General features: G+C 39.0%; 2 protein-coding genes across 4 annotated transcripts in view; one reads left to right on the top strand and one right to left on the bottom strand.

Annotated features, from left to right (window-relative positions):
- Positions 1-9073, bottom strand: part of POLK (DNA polymerase kappa) — a 71683-nt gene extending 62610 nt beyond the window's left edge. For both annotated transcript variants that reach the window (XM_029216338.1, XM_029216335.1), the window contains exon 1: positions 8929-9073. The gene's annotated coding sequence lies outside the window, so the exon portion shown is untranslated. The remainder of the gene's footprint in view (positions 1-8928) is intronic.
- COL4A3BP (collagen type IV alpha 3 binding protein) overlaps positions 9016-17966 on the top strand; it is a 126803-nt gene continuing 117852 nt past the window's right edge. The window contains exons 1-3 of one of the 2 annotated variants that reach the window (XM_029216340.1): positions 9016-9101; positions 9351-9753; positions 14560-14694. In XM_029216340.1, coding sequence (XP_029072173.1) covers positions 9016-9101; positions 9351-9753; positions 14560-14694 — 624 coding nt within the window. Of the gene's footprint in view, positions 9102-9226; positions 9754-14559; positions 14695-17966 lie in introns of those variants that run through there. The other variant, XM_029216339.1, reaches the window with a different exon arrangement.

Raw genomic sequence — 17966 nt, 5'->3', positions numbered from 1 at the left:
TTGACTATTGACAGGTAAAATGCAATCATTTTTTTGCACCAACTCAAAAGTTTAAGACACATAGGGGAGCAATGCCCTCAATATTCCTACATTCACTTTACAGGTCTGTATACGACCTCCTTATTTGAATACACTCACAAAGATATCACAAAAGAATTCTGTATAATGTCATAAAAGATGAATACATGCAAGTTTCTTGTAGCCCCTAATATTTCTGAAGCTGGTGCTTACATCATCAGAAATGGACATAGACGCATTCACATTTTACATAAATGAATATCCACTTTGATATACTTATGTAAATATCATTTTACAAATGCATATAACACCACAACAATTGGGATATACATAGTAATAAAAAGACTGGTTATACTAATGCCATTTATTAACTTAGCATTTATTTAATACACAACCAAAGCCATATGGTTATTAAGGATGAAGCCCTAGGATTCACCCAGGGACTGTCTGCTTGCTCACTCTGAACTGAGGGAGAATCACCATAGTGGCAGAAACTACACGATTCTTTAATAGGCCTGACAGGAACACTAAGCCTAACAGGCTAATATGATTGATTAATAGTCAAAACAGGAAAAGGAAAAAAAAAAGCATTCAAAAGGGCAAGTAGTACAGGCTAAACTGGAAAAAGGCTTGCAGAGGAGCTCTTAAATCTTTTAAACTTCTGAACTTCATTTAGGGGACATGCTGAATGTCACACACAGAGTTATAAGCCATAAAAAGATCTACCAATTTATAATATTTCTAATGTGACAAGGCTCATTAAACAGTTTACATGATAACTTGGTGGAAAGAGATCAGCAAATGAGGACAATCCCTTTTTCTTTAAAATTCCAAATAACCATTGTCTTCACTAAAAAGACCTGGAGCAGGTGGCCTACAGAGATCCAGTAGAAGTAGGATTAGATAACACGATTAGAGAACAGGATTTATCACTGTCAGGTGGTAGGAGTAAAAGTTACCTGCTTTTAACTTACAAAATACTATAGTTACATGTATACCTTTCTTATCTTGTTTTCTGTTCTAATCTCCTTGAATGCAGACCCCCACAACCCTCGTTCTTTTTTTTATCTGTCACTATTTTAAAACTACCCACAGGGCTTCCCTGGTGGCACAGTGGTTAAGAATCCACCTGCCAATGCAGGGGACACGCGTTAGAGCCCTGGTCCAGGAAGATCCCACATGCCGCGGAGCAACTAAGCCCGTGCGCCACAGCTACTGAGCCTGCGCTCTAGATCCCGCGAGCCACAACCACTGAAGCCCACGCACCTAGAGCGCGTGCTCCGCAACAAAAGAAGCCACCGCAATGAGAAGCCTGTGCACCGCAACGAAGAGTAGCCCCTGCTCGACGCAACTAGAGAAAGCCCACGTGCAGCAACAAAGACCCAACGCAGCCAAAAATAAATAAAATAAATAAATTTATAACAACAACAACAAAAACTACCCACAGTAGTCAGCATAATATCCTGCATATTAGATGCCTGTTGAATTAAACTATTAACTGAAAGATAAGGTAAAATATATTAATTATATTGACTGCCTTCTATGTGCTGAGCACTACTCTGGGGACTAAAATTAGAAAAAAAGTGGATAAAAAATTTTAAACTCATGTTTTAGTGGAACAAAATAATATATGCAGTCTAATACTGCACATATTAACCATTTATCATGTGCTAGTATGTGCTTATGCCTTTGAAAAGAATTAATATCTGTGTGGTGCTTGACAATGAGATTTTCACATATGTTAAATAATTCTTTCTCCTCAGAATGCCCCTTTTCTTACCACTACAGTTAGAATATAATGCCGATTATATATACTAGATATGCCTATTGTTTCCAGTTGGCCTCCCACTCCCAACAAACCACAGAAGAAGTAGACTTGCATTCCACACTTTTGGGAAGAGCTGAGTAGAGCACTGGCTGGCCAACTGCCTATTTCTTTTAAGAGTCTGAACTAAGAGGCATTGAGAGAGCCCTGAAACTGACAGGTGGTTAAAACAAGTTGGACAACATGCAAGATGAAATTTGAAGAGACAAATAAACTGAGATTGAGAACACAAGAACACAGAGATGAAAGATATCATGAAGCCCCAGAGATGAATAGAAAAACACCAAATCCTCGTTTTCCAAGTATTGAAATACGTGTACGAGGCCCAGCTGAGGATTCAGAGATCTCTACAATAACATTCTCTTATTTGAGCTACCCCAAACATATTTCTGATTCCTTTAGTCAAAGAGCCTTGGTAAGATCAATAATAGTATAATATCCAACTGGTCAACCAAAATAAACACCGATAAAAGTATTCCAATGTGGTTTATTCTGAAATTGTAACCTCCTACCATTATCTCCTTCCAATAACTTGCTCAAATGCTATCCTACCACCATCCTTTGTCTTCAAGTATTGGGGCAGGGCGGGGTGGTGGGAGGGCGGGGAGGAAGGACTCAGACACACTACTGGGCAGCGTAAACTAATGCAAACTTTTTCGAGGACAATTTGATAGTCTCCCACTGTAAAATATTCTCTGTTTGAGCAGCCCACTATTGGGAATTTACCCCCCAAAAAGAGCTAGACAAGTGCACAAAAATAAAGTTAAACTAGTGTTTCTTTATAGCGTTTTTGTAATAGCAAAACATGAAAAATGTTGATTGCCCATCAAAAAAGGAATTCTATGCAGTCATTAAAACAAATGCTACGGGGCTTCCCTGGTGGCGCAGTGGTTGAGAGTCCGCCTGCCGATGCAGGGGACACGGGTTCGTGCCCCGGGTCCGGGAAGATCCCACATGCCGCGGAGCGGCTGGGCCCGTGAGCCATGGCCGCTGAGCCTGCGCGTCCGGAGCCTGTGCTCCGCGACGGGAGAGGCCACAACAGTGAGAGGCCCGCGTACCGCAACAACAACGACAAAAAAAAAAACGCTACGAAATAGATGTTCACAATATACTGTTAAATTAAAAATGCAATTTGTACAATGGTAGAGTGTCCCCCCCATCACACACACACAGACCTTCCTTGACTTATGATGGGGTTATGTCCCAATAAACCCATCATAAGCTGAAAATACCTTTAGGTAGGAAAAGTATTTAATACATCTACTGAACATCATAGCTTAGCCTAGCCCACCTTAAATGTACTCAGAACACTTAAAATAGCCTATAGTTGGGCAAAATTATCCAATACAAACCCTATTTTATAATAAAATGTTAAATAGCTCATGCAATTTACTGAGTACTGTACTGAAAGCGAAAAGCAGAACATGTAATTTACTGAGTACTGTACTGAAAGCGAAAAGTGTATGGGTACAGAATGGTTGTTAAGCCCTCATGATCATGTGGCTTGCTTCCACTGCCCAGCATCACAAGAGACTATCATGTCACATGTTGCTAGCCTGAGAAAAGATCAAATTTCAAAATTCAAAGTATGGTTTCTACTGAATGTGTGTTGCTTTTGCACCATCATAAAGTCGAAAAATACTAAATTGAATCATTTTAAGTAGGGGACTGTCTCTATATGTTTATATTCTAAAAATTACAAATAGTGCTCTTAGGGGGGAAAAAAGAAGGGGGAATGCTTAAAAAACCAAGTACAGTCCTCCCTCAGTATCCACAAGGGATTGGTTACAGGACCCCCTGCGGATACCAAAATCCATGAATACTCAGGACCTCTATGTAAAATAGTGCAGTATTTGCCTATAACTTATGCATAGCCTCCTGTATACTTTAAATCATCTCTAGGCTACTTATAACACCTAATACAATGTAAATGCTGTGTAAATAGTTGCTGGTGGGCAGGAAATTCAACTTTTGCTTTTTGGAGCTTTCTAGAATTTTTTTTTTTTCTGGATATTTTTGACCTAAGGTTGGTTGAATCCGAGTATGTGGAACCCATAGATAGGGAAGGCCGACTGTACCATATTTCACTGCTTCAAGAACACACATTTTTTCATTTAAAAAATCGGGATGCTTCATATAATCCTTGTCAGTGAGACAGCAGTTGTGACATAACTGTCATTACGTATGTATCAAAATGTGAAGGATAGGGGTCAGCAGCTTGGGGAAAATAACTCTGAAGACAATGATGGGGCCTTTTTAAGAAATCCTGTAATCATCAATTCTCTTGATGGTAAAGAGGAAAATGTATGGAAAAACAGGGACATTAACAACTCTAAGTTGAAAATTAATTTAGAACACTGTGTGTAAAGAGATTAATCTTTAATTTATATCATTTATAATTACCATTTCTTCTCACAAAAGTGATACATATACACATGCACAAACATACTCACATGATATATTTTTTTCATACAAAATGGTACAAAGAGAAAAATTCAAGTGGTCCATAATTTCACCACCCAGATTATTATTCAAGACATTAAAATAGGGCAAAAAAAATCAGTTGTTTTATTCATATGCTGTATTTTGTTCACTTGTACTTTAGTTTTTAGACTGTTGCTACTCATAGATCATTACCTCTATTTCATAGATTAGTATCTCTAAGTTTTCAAAATCAAGTTTCTTATGTAAATCCCCAGTTTTTAACTAGTTATGTTTCAGTTGGAAACAGTATTATAAAGATTACAAAGAACAGTTAAATTCCCAGGTTAGCTAAAAAGGACTATTTAACTCCAAATGCATCTTTACCATAATAAATACTGTGAGAATACAGAACCTATAAGCTCTGTTATGGACTAAATTGTGTTCCCCTCAAATTCATATTTTGAGGACCTAACTCCCAATGGGACTATATATGGAGACAGGGCCTATAAGGAGATATTTAAGGTTAAGTGTGGCCATAATGGTAGGGCCCTAATCCAATAGGGCTAGTGTTCTTATTAGAAGAGGAAGAGGGACCACAGCCACCCAGACTGTGGTATTTTGTTATGGCAGGCTAAGATACTAACGAAGGCTTTTTATAGCATCATTTAAAAACATTAGACAATGTCTTCAATTTCAACTTGGGACATCCTCTCCTACTACAGTTCTAGCATCAAGAAGAAATATTCCCGGGAATTCCCTGGTGGTCCAGTGGTTAGGACTCCACGCTTTCACTGCTAAGGACCCAGATTCCATCTCTGGTCAGGGAACTAGGATCCGACAATCCGTGCATCGCAGCCGGGGTGGGAGTGGGGGGAGGCACGACTGGATATTCCCTTCCATGCCTCTACCTGTTGATCAGTAAAATTGCAAGATTCTCACTTCCAGCACCTCTGGGTTTTTGGCTTCTGTGTCATTGCAGTGAGAGAGTGAGGTAGGGATGAAGGCTTTGGGATTGGTGTTTTGTGGAGAAAAAAGGTGGGAGAATGAGGTGAAGTGGAAGATGGGGAGAAAGAAGAGGAACTGAAGAACTCTAGTGGGATGAGAATGAACGCTGCAATCAGGATAGTTGGGCTCAAACCGCAACTATGCTCTTTACTGCTGTATGACCTTTGGAAAGTTACTTAACTTCTCTGGGTTCAGTTTCTTCATGTGAAATATTAGAAATAGAAATAATAATAGAAATAGGATAGCAATAATAAATTCTTCATTGGGGTTAAATAAGACAGCATAGATGTAAGCAGTGGGTAAATGAAATGTGCAAAATCATTAGCTGAATTAAGAGCATAGTTGCTCTGATATACTCATCTACAGGATATGCTATTTATTTACACAATTCTTCCCACTTTTAGAGGTATTCCGAAGCAAAGAAAAGAATATGATCTTTAAAATCAGATCTGTGTTCAAATCCTAAGTCCAACACTTAGTACCTATTTGACACTGGATAAGTTACTTAGCAGCACTGAGCTTCAGTTTCATTATCCTTGAAATGAGCCCAACAATGCTCACCTTATGTGGTTTATAGGGAATAAGTTAGATCAGATATGTAAAGTGCCTGACGGAGGCTAAGAGTTAATACTGTAAAGATGTCATTTTCTTCATAAAATAAGTGCATTCTTAATCCAAATTCCAACAGAGTGTTTCATGTAATTTGACAAGGTGTTCTAAAATTCATCTGGAAGAGAAGATATACAAAAATATCCAAATGAAAAAGAACATCAGGAGAGTTTTGGTATTATATACGAAAATAGTATAAAGTTAAATAATTAAAACAGTATGGTATTAACACAGGTATAGACAAGTAGATCAATGAAAAAGAATGGAGTCCAGAAACAGACCTAGATATATGTAGATTTTGTGATATAAATATAAGCATAAGAATAGGCTGTTAAATAAAATGTTGGGCCAAGTGGCTGTCCTTAAAAAACAATTCCTACCTTATTCCATACGCAAAAATAAATCCCAGGTGGATTCAAGTTTTAAGAGTTAAAAAAAAACTACTAAAAGAGAAAATATGGAATATTTACAGGAAGGTTGGGGAAGGTTCTAAGTTAGCGAGAAAACTGAGAAGCTGTCACTCTCACCATAAAGAGAAAGCTCATGTATTTTACTACTGTATTGCAATTTCTTGCCATTAGCAAAAATGAAGTGAATCCCAACCTCTAATGTGGTATTCTGAACAATATACAAAAATCCTTCTGTACTTAAAAACATTTTTAAATAGTCTTGTAAGTATAGAGAGACAATGTGGCAATAGCTTTTATTTATTTATTTAGGCCATGCCATGGGGCATGCAGGATCTTAGTTCCCCCCCACCCCAGGGATCGAAACCATGCCCCCTTCAGTGGAAGCGCGGAGTCTTAACCGCTGGACTGCCAGGGAAGTCCCACAAAAACATTTTTTAAAAGACAATTTCTCTCATATTAATTTTAAATACAATGAAACAATTTCCTACTGATTAAGTGGGTACTGTAGTCATATTAGTGTTGGTGGTTACAGCCACACAACTTAGAAATGCATAAGGGATTTCCCTGGTGGTCCAGTGGTTAAGAATCCACCTTCCAATGCAGGGGATGTGGGTTCGATCCCTGGTCAGGGAACTAAGATCCCACATGCCACAGGGCAACTAACCCCTTGTGCCGCAACTATTGAGTCCGTGCGCCACAATGAAGAGCCTGTGTGGCGCAACTAAGACCGGATGCAGCCAAAAAATTAAATAAATAAAAAAAGTTTTTTTAAAAAAAGAAATGCATAAAATAGAATAGAAAGTTCCATTTAAAAATAAATATAGGGACTTCCCTGGTGGCTCAGCGGTTAAGAATCCACCTGCCAGTGCAGTAGACACGGGTTCGATCCCTGGTCCGGGAAGATCCCACATGCCGCGGAGCAACTAACCCTGTGCCCCACAACTACTGAAGCCCGCACGCTCGAGGGCCCATGTTCCGCAACAAGAGAAGCCACCACAATAAGCCCGCGCACCATAACGAAGAGTAGCCCCCGCTCACTGCAACTAGAGAAAGCCTGCTCACAGAAACGAAGACCCAACGCAGCCAAAACACTTTTTAAAATAAAACAAAAATAAATATATACTATGCTTCCATGATTCTAAATTGCATTATGAAGTGGAGTTCTCAACAATTCACAATAATTTCCTTGAGATTAATGACATTTTAAAACCTAGAGCTCAAAAGAATCAGAAAAAGGATGTCAACTATATTAGGTAATCGGAAGGCAAAGCAAAATTTAATTGCTACAATATTTGATATTCTAAAGGTATAATTTACTAATTCAATAAAGAGGAAAAATATGCTAAGAGGGTTTTTTTAATGACAAAATTTGGATTATGTTTTAATTAACATGTTGACAAAGTATTTTCAAAAGCTTTATCTCAAGGTTTTATTCATCTGAATGGCTTTCAACTATGCATTGTCACTTGATTTCATAATGGAAAAATGATTTGTAACTGATTTACCACAGATCCAGCATTTTTAAGTGTAAATCTAGGAAAATGAAAGATTCATAGGTACTTCTCAGAGACACTTTCCATCATTCTGTTTTTTTCCTGAAGATCCCAGTTAAGTTGACCTCTTTGGCTACCAGAGCTATTTCCGGCCACTGTGCCTTTTCCCCTAGACTCAAAATTTCACTTCTATTCTCCTGTCACCTGCAGTAAGCAGGTATTCTTTCTAAGGTTTAATAAGTAATTTTACTGTTGGCAATTATTAGGAAATTGACGAGATGGAGAAGTAGCAAACAGGATGAAAGAACTGAAGCTACAAAGTTATAGCTCTCCCCATAAAAGTTATCCTTATAATGTATGCAAAGAGACTAAACAAGATTTGTTAGATCTTCTATTGGTCTTTCCACTAATTCAATTCTAGTCTTAAAGAAAAGCCAGCCTCCTATTGCCTAATCCCTTATTACTTAATAAGATCAGTGCACTTTGGTTTTTGTTATACATGACAGTTTCTATTCCAACTCCTCCTATGTTTCAGAGGTAGGCAGGTCAGTAGAGATTGTTGTTAACTTGGGTGTCAGGAAAACACTCATTTACAACTAAGAGAAAACTCCAGGCTCTCATCTCACATTCTTATTTTACTTTAACAACTCTTCAAAGTCATTTATTCTCTGACATCTTTAAAATTACTTTCCACATAAAAACTCTGTAAATCTAACAACGAAAAGCTCTTGCTCTGGTGAGAAGGGACTAAATGCTTCCTTCTAAACAGGGAAACGTCGTGTGAAGTCTAACTTCTAAAGAGCGAGATGGAAGACCTTCGAAATTCGCAGAGGTGGTTTGACGGAAAGAAACGCCCTTGTTATTAGAGAGGTCGCAAACCCCTGGCCCCCGGTTGAAGCGGAAGCGCCCGGTACACTTCTGTCCGGGCAAGCGGCAAGATGCTCCCGGGCTTTCGGGAAGCCGCCATGGAGGGCAAGCCCGGGCATCCTCAGCAGAGTTATCTCACGTCCGGGCCCACAAGCCCGGCATAAGTTCGTCATAAACACATTAGGCTGAGATAGAAGCGCGGCCGAGGGGACGGGTCACGCAACTGTCAAACGAAGCCCACCCGCCCCTTGCTCGTCCCCAAGGCGACAAAACTTACCAACACGACTGTCTCTCCAGTTGCCTCAGGACCGCGACTACAACTCCCAGGAGGCTGCGCGGCGTACGGAGCAGCGTCCTTCCCAGAATGCAGCACAGTGGCGTCCCCATCCCTCCTTCTCCTTTCTCCGCTCCTCCTACTTTTCTACACGGCGTCACCCGGGAGGGCAGGAGGTAGGTTGCGGGAGGGCACTCCGAGCCTCGGCGTGTCGCGTCAGACGTTGGGAGGAGGACGGGGCGGGGAGCTGGGGGAGAATGGGAGGACGAAGGGGAGGGGAGAGGGGAGGGGAGGGGAGGGTAAATAGTGGGCCAGGCAGGAAGATGGCGGCGGTAGCGGAGGTGTGAGTGGACCTGGGTCTCTGCAGCTAGATTTTCTTTTCCCCTCTTCCTCCCCTTTCCGTTTACCCCGAGGTTGGCATCGAGGGGGCTGAGTTCGGGTCGCAGCGCCGGGCAGAGCGCAGGGGTCACGGCGACGGCGACGACGGCGGCGGCGGCTGACGGCTGGAAGGGCAGGCTTCCTTCGCCACTCGTCCTCCTTCCCCGGTCCGCTCGGTGTCAGGCGCGGCGGCGGCGCGGCGGGCGCACTTCGTCCCGCCTCCACCTCCCTTCTGCTCCCGAGCGGGCACTCCTTCCTTCGCCATCCTCCGACGCTTCACCCCGGGGACTGGGCGCCTCCGCCGGCGCAGCTCAGGGAGCGGGGGCCGGTCTCCTGCTCGGCTGTCGCGTCTCCATGTCGGATAACCAGAGCTGGAACTCGTCGGGCTCGGAGGAGGATCCAGAGACGGAGTCCGGGCCGCCTGTGGAGCGCTGCGGGGTCCTCAGCAAGGTGAGCAACCCGCGGGGCCGAGGACCCCTTGCCCAGACTCACCTGCGGCGAGGCGAGCCGCTGAGGGCATGGGGTGGGGCTGGGCGCGAGGCACAGACTCTGCCGGGGCGGGGGCTGCGGAATGTGCCGGGGTGTGGGCCCGAGTACTGCGGCACGAGTGCCCGGGCCAGGGTTGGGTGGGGGTGGGGGCAGAAGGGGACTGTCTTCCTCGCCTGCTCTGGGGCTCGGCGGCCTGGGACCGGGAAAGACCTGTCTCAACCCCGGATCCTTTTTGGGAGCGGGATGCGCACCGTGACTTGGGACCCCGAGCGGCAGCTGTTCGGGTATAGCAATTTGGGTTGGGCAACAGCGGTACCCGAAGAACTGGGCATGGGAACCGTGCACCTCAGACCTCTCAAACGAGATTAGTCTGGAGATGCCAAGCAGAATAGGGTTGAGGGATTTCTGCAGACCCTGCTTTTGAGACAGAAGCCGGAGCAACTCGGCTTGGTGCTGAAATCTGAGGTGATAAACTATGCCAGGCTAGATGTAGTGAAAGATCTCAATGAGAGGAGGAGTTTTGTACTTTTCCCCTTACTCTTTACCCCAGTTCAGAGAAGAGCTATTGAATAGTCAGGTGATAGGTACAAGAAATATTCACTGTAACTTGAAACCTGTCAGAATGGAGACAGACCTTTAGTCCAGGAAGAAGAGCATTATTTAATAGTAAAATATTCTTACAGTCAGTGGGCCAGAGTAAGGAAAAGACATCTTACTTTTACTAAATTTTTTAAAACCACTTTTCCAAAATTTTTGCAAAGCAGATAGTCATTTGTAGAGTTTGAAAGCTAATTAATTGAAATGGATGAAGCCCTTTTTAAGAGAGAAGGTGGGTGATCTTTTCTTTTGGTAGTACATAGTTTGGGGTTTGTTGGGGTTTTTTTTCTTTTTCTTTTTTTTTTTTTTAACGTTTTTGCTATGAGAAGATCCACATTATCTTTTTTACTTCCTTCTCTCTTCCTGTTAAACTTTTAGAAATGGCTGGAGCTAGCAGTTAACTTGGAGAGGGGGAGCAAGGTCCAGTCTCTCAACAGGCTGGTCATAAGATCCTAGATCATGTGCAGCCACTGGCTATTAAGAAATCACCCCGCTTCCAGTATACATACTTTGGCTAAGCATTGGGACGTTGTTTGTGGAATTGTTTCATACTAGCTTTTATATTGTCTTTAGAAGGCTGAGAAAGGACCTAAGAAAGGCATAAGTATGTCAGAACTAAGGCTTGCGAGTGTTAACTTTAATTTGCATACGGAAAAATTATGGTGTGTGTTGATACTGTGATCATTATTGGAATTTCAGTGAAAAGTTTTCAGTAAAGTGAAGCTCCCTAGGGTTTCTTTGGATTAAATGTATTGTGTAACTTAAGAATCTATATTGAACACGTGCAATAAGTATACATTTCTCTTTGGAACTGTTATGAAATGGGCTCTTTGCTTCTCAGTGATTCAGGTAATTTCACCCCTTTTTTCTCATTAAATGAGAAGCAGACTTCCAAATTAGTATTGTGGAGTGTTAGGTATTTTACAAAACAAGCCGTACTTTTGAACTATTGATCATCACTTTTTGGGGGATAGGAGGATCGTAGTGATTGGTGGAGTCACCAGGGCTCTGAGTATGTACTATATATGAGTATCTGAGTATCACTTACGCAGAGCAGTGTAGTAAGTGTATACTTTATGACAAAAAAATGGAAGACTATCTTCTTGATATCTAAGTGTATAGAAATGTAGTATTTGACCACTTCTTTGGTTCGTAAATAACTTCATTGTTGCTGCATACATAGAATCAAGGTAGTTTTGGTGTTCTTGTTAACAGCTATGAAGGAAATTTCCCTGAAATTTAACAATTTATGGTTACATATGTTTTCTTGGAAGCTTTTTAATCAATAACATTTTTTATTGAATGAATGCTTTTAAATTTAAAGTACATATATATTTTCAGCCTTTGTATTCACCTGGTAATTTTAAACAAAATTAGAACTCAGCCTCTGTTCTTTTCCTTCTGCTTAGTAATGTAGTTAAGTCCAAATACTAATTTGTTTTGTCCCCCCACTCCTCCCCCCACCAAATGGAATGGTGGTGGTGGAGTAAACTTGTACACCAGCCCAAAGGTTTTTTTTTATATAAATATATTTTCTACAGACTTGCTTCTTAGGCACATAAGTTCCAAAAATACTGGATAGACAATAATTCTAGGTGGTTATAACAAATATCAAGATAGATTGTGGATGGGGAAAGATTCATGCCTTAGTAGGACTTGAGAGCAACTAAGCCTTGGTCAGTCTCATCCAATTCCTTCTGAATTCTCTCCATCCTTTTTATCTTATCTTTACCTTAACGTCCTTTCCACATACCTAACTGTTGGCTGAAATTCTGTCCATGTGTAGAGTCCATCTCAACTATTCTTTTCATAAAGACTTTTCTTATTTCACCAACCATCCCAGAGCTCCTTCCCTTGAATTCCTATAGCATTTTATTAGTAACTTGCTTCTAACTCTTATTCTAAATGTATTTTTTTTCCTCTTGAATTTATGCTTGCTGAACTATTGGAGGCAGGAATGTTTGCTTCTCCTGCAGTGTCTGCATATTGCCTTGTCTCTGTTAAATGGGGAAGAGCCAGGGAATGTTATGAGGGTAGAGAAAAGGCAAAAATCTGCCTTTAGCTGTGAATAGGAGTTAACATTTTCTGCGTAAATCCTGAAGCTTATGTAATTACTGGGTCCTCAGTAAGAAAAAAATATGAAAATATGGACACATGATTTCTGGGGCCCCTTCTGTCACTTTGGAAGGTGTCTGTTCTTGTGAGCTTCCCTGAAGGTTTCTAAGCTTCATTAGCTATGCATAGCTCTGCCTCCAACTGAGAAAATACTGTGTGCTTGGCAGTGTTCTAAGTCTATTCTTGCTTAATGTTAAACAACTTTAAGAGGTAGAGTTTGAGAAGCAAACAAACAAACAAACAGGTAAGTAACTTGGCCACAATCACAGTTAGTAGCTTTCTGACGGGCAGTAATTGGAAGCGAGGTAGGATTAAGGTATGCCAGTCTAAACGATTTGTATTACAGGCAGTTGGGAGTTGTTCATATAAGTTTTGGAGCTGGAGGCTCAATGAGGTTAATATGTAAGATAAGTAAGCAAAATATGCCTAATAAATAAGATTATGTAAGTTATGAAATAAAAAGAAGATATCAGAGGTAAGGTTATTAAGCCTTCTCAGGAATCCAGGAACCTGATAATTTGATTGGATTACTTGAAGATAAAGGAGTCAGATTTAAGGGTTTAATAGGAAGGAAAGATGAATAGGAGTTGATAATGGGCTATAAAGATTAAGAAGGAACAGTCAGGTATTGAGTATCTCCTAGGAATATAGTAGGTGTATTCATGATTTTATTCACCCATTCAAATGACTGAGGAAAGAAACTGAAGTTCAGAAAAGTTAAATAATTTGTCAGAACTTTTCACACAGCTAGTAAAAGTAGTTGAGTCTCTCTGATGTTGTATCCACTGCTCTGTCCATACAGTACAGGAACGCTGAGCCAGGTTTGAGTCTGAAGGACTGTGGCAGTAGCAGTATAGCCAAGGAAATAGGAACAGAGGGGGATGTGCATCCTATGGGTGGAGGTAAATTTAGTTTTGTATGTAACCATCATTATTTCAAGTCGCTGTCTTAAGTGGTAGTAAATCGCAAGGAGTTAAAATGAGGAAATAGTGATTAGAGAGCCCTCAGGAAAGAATGAGTTAACTTGACAGCATGGGTCAGCTCTCAGGGAGGGGCTGTAATGATGGAGTTTAGAAGATATAAGAGCTGAACCATCTCAAACCTGTGGAATTAGGAAATAGTAAAGAAAAGATTCCTCTGAGCCAATGCAGTATATTTTTAACAATCCATTTAGAGTTAGTTTTTGGCAGATAGTTTTTGAGTTAGCAGATAGTTTTCGGAATTGTCTGTGCTTAAAACCCCGGAGCATAAAAATATGCAATATCAACAATTCCCATAGAGGTTACATTTCTGCCTTTGCAAGTTTATTGATTGTGATCTTCACTGTGCAGCAGCGAAACTTTAGCAACACAGAAACCATTTGTAGGTACTGGAAACAGATAATCCAAGTATGTTTTTGAAAACCAGTTTTATGTTTGTATTTTACTCTTGAGTTTGAAAAATAGATCTTCAGAGAAACTTAGAAAATGAATTAACTATTCTATAATATTGAGTTCTGTGGAAGTAAAAATAAAGTTGATGTAGACTTTCTAAAGATTAATCTATTTTTACTTTAATGTCGTAAACATCATACATTTTCATGTAGGAATAACTTACAACAAAAATAGAGTTTGGGCCATGATTGACTTCTACTTCTGTTGATTTAGAAGGCTTCATGCAGTACTTGGTGTAGGAGAATGACAGACTGTATAGCCAAACTTACTTTTCTATTGAATGTGTCAATTATGACAGGGACCAAAACAATTTAAGAGTTTTGAAGGTGGTGAGGAGGGGAGGATGAAAGCACACAAAGAGTAAAGCAGAATTTTTAACTGAAATGTGCTTCAGTTTTATTCCTCAAATATTAGAAGAAAATGTTATATTTTATTTATAATTTTGTAGAAATTACTGAAAATTATATACAATCTGGAAAATTTTAACTTTTCACTTTTTTTTTTTTTTACTGTTTATAATTAAGTTAGGACTTCTCACATTTTGGTTTTAAACTTAGATTGACTGCTGTTTCAGAAAGTTTGGATTTCTAAAAATGTAATTTTTTGTCTTTTTCTCCTCCAGTGGACAAACTACATTCATGGGTGGCAGGACCGTTGGGTAGTTTTGAAAAATAATACTCTGAGTTACTACAAATCTGAAGATGAGACAGAGTATGGCTGTAGAGGATCCATCTGTCTTAGCAAGGCTGTCATCACGGTAAGCTCCTATTCTCCTTCATTCAACAAATACTTATTGAGCATAAGTTATACACCACGAACCTATTCTAGGGGCTTGGGATATGTCTATGAACAAAACAGATTAAGATCCTTGCTCTTGTGGAGTGTGCAGTCTAATATTTTTTTCCATAAAATTATTTTAGAGTGTATTACTACATACTGTTATTTTATATAGACATGTAGTATTTATCTAGTTGGTTACAGCAAGCCATTAAACAAGGGCTTCAGAAAAAAAGATGTTAGATGGCTTCATATCTGATAGATGGGGACAGTTACTTGGTGAGTTATTGAAAAAGTTAAAGCAGGAAAATAAAAAGATACATATCTTAACATTTAAAATTTTTGACTTAAAATATATAAATCTAAATTCACTTGCCAACTTTTTGATGTAGAGCTAACAGTATGTCTTTGAATATGGAGTTGAGAGAAGTTGTTCTTATGTAAAGTATTATATCCATAATGCCTGATTTGCAATTTCCAGTTTTCATTCTCTAAAGTGGAATAAAAACTTAAAGATACTTTTGAAAAACCATAAATATAGGTTCCTCTTTTTGACTTTTAATGTTTTTCCCTAATATTTTACAGATGTCTCACCTTTATTTAATTTAATACCTTTTAAAAGAATGACTGACCTTTGTTGAGTCATTCTACTTAGCTTGCATTCGATGTAGTTTACATAGAAACAGCTCTCTTTGCTCTTGTATTCCATAGATTTACATGATGTTTTAAGTTATGTAAGAACTACAGCAAGTAAACTGGCATAAACAGGTTTAGGAACAACCAACTGACTTGTTAAACATGTAACTCAACTAGTGGGCCAGAAGTACCTGAATATACTAAAAATAGCGTACTAGTTGAGAGTGGTCAGCATGTCGAGGCATATTTAATAAAGGGCAAAAAAAAAGGTATTGTCTAAGGCAGGTCAGTTAAATGGAGGTCAGTTAAGGAAGCTATTGTAGTTAAAATCTAAAAATGGATGTGTTAAAACAATCATAGATTTTACTGATACATTCAAAGAGAATTCATGTTACGTTAGAGTTTATATTGCTTATAAAGATAAATGATGTACTTTGGATATGTGTTGATATGTAAATATGACTTACATATGTTTATGTTACACATTTAAGTAAAACCATGTAGTATTTTTCCATCACTTTTTATACATTCTGCCCCTCTTATATATTCAGAGTTTGAAAATAAAAGCTTAGTTGGATATTGAGTTGGAAAAACTTATAGAGGGGTTGTTTGGAAATGTTCAGAATGAAACTACTACTCTCCATTCTTATGGACAATTTTAAAGAAGTAGTTTGAACATAAAGGCTCACTATTTATTTGGACTGGTATGTGGTACGTTATAATGTACTTTTGAAATTGTATCTATTGATAGTTAATATTTTGGGGTTTTATTTCTCTTGAGATAGATCACTATTCATGCTAGAGGAAAGAATCATGGATAGTAGTGTACTTTACAATTTTGAAATGTCTTCCCTTGGTTCTTCCCCTTCTTCCTCCTTTTGCATATTGTTGGATGCTTGTTAGTTACAGTGCTTGTTTGACTCTTTGAAAATAGTTTATATCTTTATTGTTTCCTAACTAGTAGTATTCCTAGAGTACCATGCTAGTTTAAATTTAGTTATCCTGTCTTGAACTATGGACTGTGGTAATAGTGCATGGCTTATTTGGGGAAAAGAAAAACTTTTAATAAATATTTACATTGCATCTGCTCAGGAAAAAACAATGTGTTAGTTCTTCGTAGATTTTTTGTTGTTGTTATTTTGGTATTTTTGTTATCTGTATTTGCTTATAGAACTTTTCATTGTGGTTCATAATCAAAGAAATGAGTAGGAAAGCAAGACAATTTGAAAACATTGAAGGGACCTAGTGGAAGTACTCACTGGGCTAAGTGGTAGTAGAGAAGGTAAAAAAAAAAAAAATGAATGAAGCAGCAGAATCTGAGTGGTAGTCTTCGCTGTAGTTAACCAGGTGGTATGGAGAAACACAAGTATTTATATTCCTGAACTTCTTCAACTCTGTTCCTATTCTGTCGATTCATAAGTTCACTGTTACATATTTCAAGGAAATTACAAAATATAACTGAATCCAGTGAACTCAGAATGAAGTTTACAAATAGAGTATGTATTTGAGTTAAATTTTTAAAATGTAATACTAACCTCTGTTAAATAGGTATATTTTGCTTTTCTTAAATATGGGCTATTATATGTATCAATTCATCTCTGAAGGCAAAGAATAAATATGGTTGAATTTGTGCATGTGACATCCTTATGAAATTGATAGTATTCATATATGAGGAAATCTGGACTTGAAGAGTTGTGACTTTACTGTAACCATTCATTAGCATATTTATTATTTGTTGGTGAACCTAATGTTTGAGCCCACCTTTTCTGATAGAACCTAATTCATTGTTAAATTCACTATTATTTTAGCTTAACAAGTCATTCCTTATTCAAATCATGTTCTTTAGTAATGTGATAATAAATTGAGTGAAATACTTTTAAGGAGCAAAGTATTTCCTGGGAGAATTTGTTACCTGGAAATAATTCTTAACATGAAGGGATTGGGAATAAGTTAATAAGAGGAAAAATAGTACTCTGTCACTTTTTGGGAAGTCACCTATTTGTATGTTTAATAAATGTTTGTAGAAAGTTGAATTTCTCAATTATTACAGTTTAATAGTTATTTGCTTAAGACCCAGTCCCTGCTACAAAACTTGCCATGTAGTAGATGTTCAATATATGTTAGTTGATCAACCAAAAGCAATGTTTATGGAGTATTTAAACTGTTATTTATTTTTTAAGTTCTGTTTTTTTTGTTTTTTTTTTTTTTTGGGCTACGCGGGGCTCTCACTGTAGTGGCCTCTCCCATTGCGGAGCACAGGCTCCGGACGCACAGGCTCAGCGGCCATGGCTCCCGGGCCCAGCTGCTCCGCGGCATGTGGGATCTTCCCAGACCGGGGCACGAACCCGTGTCCCCTGCATTGGCAGGCGGACTCTCAACCACTGCGCCACCAGGGAAGCCCCCTAAGTTCTGTTTTTAAATAAAGTACACGTGGTAAAAAAATATAATCCATGGCATGAAGAGGTTTAAAAAGTAAATGCTTCTCTTTACTCTTAGTCCTGCACTCAAGACATAACGAAAGTCAAATTTTTGGTCTGTCCTTCCAGATACTATGTATGCCTATATAAGCATTTATTTGTTTATATCCTTCATTTTCATTTACACGGACAGCATCAT

This window comes from Monodon monoceros, unplaced genomic scaffold (assembly GCF_005190385.1).
Source record: "Monodon monoceros isolate NGI ecotype Baffin Bay Population unplaced genomic scaffold, NGI_Narwhal_1 Super_Scaffold_12, whole genome shotgun sequence".
In the NCBI taxonomy this organism is placed as follows: Eukaryota; Metazoa; Chordata; class Mammalia; order Artiodactyla; family Monodontidae; genus Monodon; species Monodon monoceros.
This window is presented reverse-complemented; position numbering and strand designations above follow the sequence as displayed.